Source organism: Neomonachus schauinslandi, chromosome 12 (genome assembly GCF_002201575.2).
Source record: "Neomonachus schauinslandi chromosome 12, ASM220157v2, whole genome shotgun sequence".
Lineage (NCBI taxonomy): Eukaryota > Metazoa > Chordata > Mammalia > Carnivora > Phocidae > Neomonachus > Neomonachus schauinslandi.
Genome location: NC_058414.1, coordinates 31,032,054 through 31,040,640, shown reverse-complemented (window position 1 = coordinate 31,040,640; position 8,587 = coordinate 31,032,054). Strand labels below are relative to the sequence as shown.

Genomic DNA, 8,587 nt, shown 5'->3' with positions numbered 1-8,587 from the left:
AATTTTCTAACAAATACATTTACTTCCTTATGTGTATATTTTTAAAAAAGAAATGCAAGTTTTACATGTTTGCCACCTTCCGTATAATACACATTTGACTTTTTGAACAAGTAGATATGAAGTTAAAATAAATTTTTTATTTCTAGGAAACTATTCACTATGCTTATTTAATCACATGACTCCTTTAAATTCTTCCCTCTTTCTGGAGCATGAATTCCACGGATATGGGAAAGTTTAGTATATCAGGTTTCAATTTTTTTTTCCAAAATAAACTTTTTAAATAAATTTTAACCTATCATTTGACATCTCCGATCTTTTCCGTGGCCAGCTCAAGTTTAAGAAGCACTGGAGATAGGAAGTGCTTCAGATACTCACTGGCTATAGAGTTGGCGGAGCTGTGATTGACAGAGGCCTACAGAGGGAGCGCTGGGAGCGCTGAGGGATTCTCCACTGAGCTTGCGGGGCATGTCAGGAAATGCTCCTAAGATAAAGACAATTAAACGTACCTGGACAGGGGAGTCTCAGTCAGGCAACGGAAGTTAGTCCCACGGAAGGAAAAACAGGAAGGCAACTGGAAACCAAGCATTTTTGGCACAGGTCTAAGAATTATAGAGTTGGGTTTGGTGGTTTTGTTTTTTGTTTTTTTTCCCCAAGACCAGCAATTATTTTAACTGAAAAGAAAAGAGGGTAGCATAGTTTAGCACAGCACAGCACACACCAGAATGTGTCACGTGTAGTAAGGCTGAGTCTTATGTAGTGAAACTTTGGCTTCAGTTGGGTTTTAGAGAAATCATCAGCACTATAGAAAATGGGGACTTACATAGTAAGGATTGGTTTGTACCAGAATAGACTTTGAAAAAGGTCCATAATAACATTGATGTGATTTTTATCTGCCCCTTCTATCATCAGTTAAAAAGAACTAATGCTAAAAAATAAAAATTGCTTTGCTTCCAGAAGAACAAAGGGAACCAATTAAAAAATACTTAAGAGCCCTGATGTTCAAAGCACTTGTGTGACATTTCAGAGGGAATCCCAACATTACGGTAGGAACTTTGACCAAGAATTTCCCTAAGTTGTAAATTTGAGACACACTTTTAACCACTTGAAAACTTGTGTGTAAATCTAATAAATACGACTTAAATAAAAACTTAGTTTATATAATTTCATTTAATGCTGACATCATCTTGATGCCATCATAGGTTCTGAGATGATGATGTTTCCATTTTATAGGTGAGAAAACAAACATGGCTCTTATATAACTATGTTAGCAACTACCAAAATCACTACTGTATTGTACAACTTCAACAGATACCTGTGTATTATAAAGCAGATCATGTAATTTTTTTTTAAATAAAAGGGTATTTGAGTTGAAATAAAGATTTGTCCAAAACCTTTTGTCGTATTAGTATTTTAGGTGTTGAGTAATATACATTTACCATATTGGCTAAAACAAAAAGTTCAGTGCACAGCTTGAATCCAGTAACTTGTCTTGAAGGTAAAAATATAAGCACTAATGCATGGTACAAAACGTTTAATATACATGCAACAAATATAGTACATCAAGGCAACAAAATACACATGGAAGTATTAGCATATAATTCAGCATTCTGTTTTGGGTAGGGTGTGTAAACAGTAAACACTACCATCTAAAATTAAAGATTGAGACATACATTGTTTCCTCATGCAAACATTAACTACATATATAACTAGTGTGAAATGAAATGTATTAGAAACCTGAATCCACATTAGCAGATGAATTTTATACCAAGAGCTCCAAGAAAGGAGGAAAAGTCATGATCCTCAGATGTCATGTTTAAATCTGCATTTAGCAGCATGTTAAGATGCACAAGTTACTGTATGCATTAGACAAATCTGGAAAATGTTATCAATTATGGAATCTTGAATTTCCTTCCTATATTATAAAAATGTATGGAAAAAATTTAACAATGATTTTTTTTAATTACCGAGGAAAATAAATGTCAGTTGAGAGTGGACCATGAATGATAAAGCATTTTAAACATTCTGATCATTTTTTAGGAAAGCAGCAATTGCTTAAGGCCAACCTAAAAATTTTCAAGTTCCCCTCCTTAGCCACTTCCTACTCCCTCCTCCCAAGGTTTCCACTGTCCTCACTTTGTATCTTCCTTCCATCCCCATGCTCATTAAAAATTGCTTTGGATACCTCACTCATAAGAAAGTATACAGAATTAAGAGTAGGTATCAGTAAATTGTTAAAGGTACCATTTTTCAAGAATATTTGCATTTTTACAAGTACTAAAGCCTTAAGCTAAAGGAATAAAGCTCTGAGTATGTTCTGGTACATCTAGAATAACTTATTTTAATGGCTTCCAGGCCTCCTTTGTCCCTTAAATGACTTTGTTTGAACTGTCTTGCATATAAGACTGGCCTAATTATTATCTATTATCTTAAATCCCAAATTATGAGAATAAAGCTCTAAATATTGCAGAGAACCACCACACTCCTACATTTCTAATACAAAGAATGATGTAATAAGTTCAGCGCTCTTGCCTCCTCTGAATAAAATAAATTGTTGTAGGGGGAACACTGTTCCTACATGTCCAAGCTACTGAGTTTGAATGTTTTATTAATAAACAAAAATAGCATATGAAGTCCCATTAAATATTGTGTCCTCTTCATGTAAACAATGTATAAAACTTCTTTGGCACAACTGATCATATTTTCCTCATAGCACTATCAGAAAATACACTTCATACATTTTCTCTTGCAATATGGTTGGATTTTGATGGATGAAATACATAGTTCCAAAAACTGCAAAAAGATTTTATAGCGCATAACTTTTTTAAAAAGAAAACTAATTTTTTTTTTACCTGTAGATGTGTAGGGATTTCGAACATTACATCAGTTTTTAACATTAACATGGCATGATTCATTGCTGCGCACAAGGGAGAACAAAACAGCACTGTATGTCAGACATATTGTTGAGTATGGTGAGACTCTACTGATCCTTACTTGAAGGTTCTCAAATCCTTAAATGAACTTGGAATCTTTCCTAATAAAATACTTTCCAACATCTGTTCTATGTTTTTAAATGCTTCCAACTACTGAGGAATATTTGATATTTTTAAAATAACACTTTAAGAAAATCTTGGGAAAACAATTTATTCATTTTACCAAAATGGTGTAAAATACTTTCCCTATGACCCTGACAAATTTAGTAATGGCCTAAAGACACATTCCTACAAAATTTATAAAATGTTAATGGAATGTTGTGCCAAATGATAACTATTAAAGAAAAACTGAGTAAGCCACTATGAAACCAGCTGAGAACCTCCTCCTCATATGAAAAACAAGTTATTTAAACATCAGAACCTAGGAAGAAATGAATGAAAAATGAAATTAACAAGTCATTTTTAGAAAATGTAATCTTTGAATAAAAGAGTAAAAGAAAATACTTAGCTTATGTCTCTGGAATAAAACCTTGAACTCCATCTCTATATGGTACATTTAAATATATGAAAATCAGCTGAATAATAAATATACATCACAATTTGCAATGGATTATTAATTTAGAGCATATTTGAAAGTTTTTTAAGCCTATCCATTTTTAAACTTCCTCAGTGACAAATATAAGAATCTTAAAATGGCAGGATCATTTTCACTCAGAAGGGCACGTGGAGTGGACTGAATTCTCTAATAGAAGCAACAGAATTCCAGACATATGCCAGAACAATATAAAATTCCAAAGGTTTTCCCAGCAGTCAAACTTATGTAAATAGAACATTTGCAACATAAAAACTTCTGGCTCTGACATAAAATTTTTCAGGATGGAGTTAAGCCTGGACTCGTCATCTCTGTTGTGGGACTTGCAAGGTAGTCATTAGATTTGAGACTTGTTAGAGATTTGTAACTTGCCACTGAAGTTAGAGATCCACAGAGACCGAGTAATGAGGGAGTGTCTTCTTTACCTGAAAGTTAAGATAAAATAACAAATATTTAATTGCCCTTAAAGAATGATACCAAAAGATCCTATAAAACTAAAAACTTACATAACGTCACAAAATACTGCCAACATACCTAATTATGTATTTCCGTAGCTTCAGTGTCACCCTTCAAAAAACATTACCAGAGGAGTATGTGTGCTCCTCGTAACAGTTCTAGATACGGAAGTTTGAGATACCATGTTTTAGGACAAAAATAAAACTTTTTTTTTCCAGAATGTTCATGTTCAGTTACTAAAGGATAATAAACTAACAGTACCAATGCCCAGGCCACAGAAATACCAGGAAATCCTATGTAGGTTAAGTAATGCAGCAGAAGCAAAACTGGTTCAGTTCAGGAGGAGCTGCGTTGGGAGAGCTTCAACTCACTGAACATTTACTCGGCAGCTACCTTGCATCAGGAACTCTGTCATGTCCTGGACTTCGGTTCGCCCATGAAGGAAGACTGGCAGATCTGTTTTCACAGCTGGGAAACATGAGTTCTTTCCAGAGCTGGTTAAGTTTGCAAATACCAGCTAGAAGTGGCTGGTTTGAGGCTGTGAATGGCTGACGTCTTTGAAAATTAGGTTCCCAAAGTAGATAAAAAGCTTAAGTTTTACTTACACAGTTACTGAAGTATAAAGTGAACCAGATAGCAGGTGTTTCTGAATGCTATCTATTGTTTCAAATGGCCCCTCTGAAGTGTTCCCATAGTCCTGTGAACTCTAACCCACCTAGTTACACTGTATGATAATTGCCAGGCTCTCTTTTCTTCTAAACTATACACTGAGAAAGGACGTGGAATCTGTTGTGTTGTTATATTCCCAGTGCCTAGCACACAAGAGATGCTCATTAAATAATTATGTAATTAACGAGTCATGATTCAGTAAGAACTGTACTGGGACCCAGGAGAGCTCCTATGTCCCTTTTAGCTGTATGACCTTAGTTAGGAAAGGCATCTTCTCTAAGCCTATCCTTTCCTTTGTAAAATCCTAAGATGACTAGCTATGTTAACTTCATACTTTTGGTGACAAATACAATACAGGAAAATATAACAAGGTTAGAAAAAATATGGAAGAGGAATTGTTAATTTCCAATTTAAAATGTTTATTGTGTTATTTTGGGGTCAGAACATTTAGATGTTTCAAGGACCCTTTTAATCTTTAAGCTTAGAGACATTTCAGGCCAGAATTAACTTTCTGGAGTTCTTGTTAAATGCTCCTGGAACTCAACTGCTTTAGATAGTCTTTCCAAATTTCTACTTTTAAGTGTACAATTCAGTGGCATTAATTACATCCACAGTATTGTGCAACCATCACCACTATTTCCAAAAACTGTCATCACCCCAAATTTTCTACCAATTTAAGCAATAACTCTCTGTTGTCCCCTTACCCCCAGGTCTCTGGAAACTAATCTACTTTCTGTCAGTGAATCTGCCTACCATACATCGTTCTTACAAGTGGAATCGTATAATATTTGTGCCCTTTTGTGTCTGGCTTTATTTCCCTTAGCATGTTTTCTAAGGTTCATCCATGTAGTATGTATCAGAACTTCATTCCTTTTTTATGGCTGAATAGTATCCCACTGTGTGTATAACACTACTTTGTTTATCCATTCATCTGCGTGGACACTTGGGTTGTGTCTACCTTAGTACTGTAAATAATGCTGCTGCAAACACACACACAAGTATCCGTTTGAATCTTGTTTGCAATTCTTTGGGAATATATACTTAGAGAATATTTTTTAATATAAAGATTATCATACAGTAATGCACAAGACAAAACAATCTAAATGTCTAACACAGTTACACAATGAGGTACTATATAGGGCTGTAAAAGGGATCAGAAGGATCTCTATGTACCTCTAGGTATTTCTAGGATATCTGGAAATTTCACTATCAAGTGAAAACAAAGTGCAGAATAGGGTATAGCATGTTGCCTTTTATCTAGAAGAGGGGGACATAAATTATTTGAATTTATTTGTATTTAAAAAATAAATAGATAATTCAAAAACTAATAAAACTGGTTAACTCTGGGGCGCCTGGGTGGCTCAGTCATTAAGCATCTGCCTTCGGCTCAGGTCATGATCCCGGGGTCCTGGGCTCAAGCCCCGCATCAGGCTCCCTGCTCAGCAGGAAGCCTGCTTCTCCCTCTCCCACTCCCCCTGCTTGTGTTCCCTCTCTTGATGTCTCTCTCTCTGTCAAATAAATAAAATCTTAAAACACACACACACACACACACAAACTGGTTAACTATGATAGTGGAAGTAAACAGAATTGAGATGAACTTTAAGCACAGTAATTTGACTCTGGCATATATTCTCAAGATAAAATAATGAGAAATCCTAAGCTATTTTGAGTTACTGTATTTTAGTAATATACTGTTATTTTGAAATTAATATAGTAGGAAAAAGTAAATAAGTGATTATGTTCATATAAATGAGGAATCAGTAGTGTCATCATATCAAAATATAAAATCAAGTACATAGAAACCCTGAGTCTTAAATTTGAATTGTAAAATAAATTTAAAGTATATTTTTCTTTAAAAAAAATTCCTAACTCTTCCACGGGCTAGAAACAATGACCATTCCAGTAACAAGAGGCACCCCTCTAAGCCTAAACTACGGTCTCTAACATTTCCCAGTATAAGGAAGTAGGACTTGAAGAAATAGCTGATCCTGGGTGTGGGCCTGAAATATACCAAAGTAACCCAAAACATCTTTTCTACCACAAAGCAAAGAAGCTATCACAGACTAATAGAGTGTCAAAAGGACACAGGAGTCATCTTTAAGGGTCTCTCAATGCAAAAAGGACAGTGACCTCCTGATAAGATGTGCTGACAAAGACGCATTATTTACATACTGCAAATATGTTTAACCTGAATATGATAATAACATAAGACAAATCTAAATTTTTGAACGTTTAACAAAACAACTGGCTTGGGCTCTTCAAATATATAAATGTATGTGAGAGAAAAAGGAAAGTACTCTGCTAGATGAAAGGACCCCAGAGAGATTGAAAAGTAAATGTAATATGTGATCCTTGACTGGATCCTGAACGAACAAAAAAGGCTTTTAAAAGCTATTACTGGACAAGCTGAGATATGAATATTAACAAATTATCAGGTAGTATTGTACTGATGTTAAATTTCCTAAGGGTCATATGGTTTAGCTTTTTAAGAAGACATTCCTCATCCCTAGGAGATACATGCTGCTGTATTTACAGATGAAGTTTATGAAACCTGCAATTTACGTTCAAAGCTAAGCGTGACAGGAAAGGCAGACACATGAGTAAATGAAGGGAGCATGTGCCCACAAGACACATGCAAGTGTGGCAAAATAGTAACAGTTGGTATGCAGTGGTAAAGCACACAGGGTGTTCATTCTTCTGTTCTTTCAACTTTTCCGTAGATTTGAACTTATCAAAGAAAGGTGGAGTGGGGGAAGAAGACAAAAGTACATGAAGTCTTCAGTTGTGCCTCAGGGAAACACACCATAGAGCAGAGCTGAGGGGGTGCATATCCAGGAAAGCACCGGGGCATAGGGATGGATCTACCTACAAAAGCCAGCCATGGGGCGCCTGGGAGGCTCAGTCGTTAAGCATCTGCCTTCGGCTCAGGTCATGATCCTGGGGTCCTGGGATCGAGCCCCGCATCAGGCTCCCTGCTCAGCGGGGAGCTTGCTTCTCCCTCTGCCACTCCCCCTGCTTATGTTCCTGCTCTGGCTGTGTCTCTGTCAAATAAATAAATAAAATCTTTAAAAAAAAAAAAAAAGCCGGCCTTCAAAGACTCAACGCTGGCCTCTGAAAATACTGTCACTGTGGAACATGCTGGGCAGTGTGGTACCCTCAAGGAAGCCAAGAGAGACTTCACTGTAAGCCTTCATTTAAATATAAAAGGGAAAAATGCACAGAGGACTCCAAGATGGTTATGTTAATTGTGACTGCAGCCATGCAACTATAAAAGGAAATAAATATAAAAAGAAAATAAGCAAAAGGAGATAGGTGTTAAAGCAGAGAATGAGAGGTTACTCCAAAATATTCTTGAATATTGTTGTGATGTCAGCAGTAACTCACACATGTATGCGTATACAATAAACACAAAATTATCAGTGGATTAAAAATAAGTATGTTAAAATCAGTATTGATATTTTAAAAGCAATTTTTTGGTACAGGAGCAAAGAACTAGTCAAGGTTAACTAAAATTTTCTAGCTTAGATAAATGGAAAAGTGGTAGTTCTTAGCAGAGGGAAATTAGTCATAAGAAGCAGCAAACAGATTTTTTTTTTAAAGATTTATTTATTTGAAAGAGACAGCATGAGCTGGGTGAGAAGGAGAGGGAGAAGCAGGCTCCCCACTGAGCAGGAAGCCCAACGTGGGGCTTGATCCCAGGACCCTGGGATCATGACCTGAGCCGAAAGCAGATGTTTAACCAACTGAGCCACCCAAGTGCCCCCAGATTTTCGTTTTATAGCAAGAAAGATGCGTTTTGTTTTAAATTTATTGACATAGAGTCTGGACTCTACAAGTCTTCAAATGGCACTGCTACAAATGTTACTAAGTTAGAAGTCATTCGTTCGGCACAATGCCAGACATCATGATAAAAAATAAAAAGTTAAGAACTACTTCTTGC

General features: G+C 35.9%; 1 protein-coding gene across 6 annotated transcripts in view; it reads right to left on the bottom strand.

Moving 5' to 3' along the window:
* Window positions 1-3,662: 3,662 nt before the first annotated feature.
* RUNDC3B (RUN domain containing 3B) overlaps window positions 3,663-8,587 on the bottom strand; it is a 126,301-nt gene continuing 121,376 nt past the window's right edge. For all 6 annotated transcript variants that reach the window (XM_021689686.1, XM_044920062.1, XM_044920064.1 and 3 more), the window contains one exon: window positions 3,663-3,947. In XM_021689686.1, the coding sequence (XP_021545361.1) occupies window positions 3,802-3,947 (146 nt within the window). In that variant the 3' untranslated portion in view covers window positions 3,663-3,801. The remainder of the gene's footprint in view (window positions 3,948-8,587) is intronic.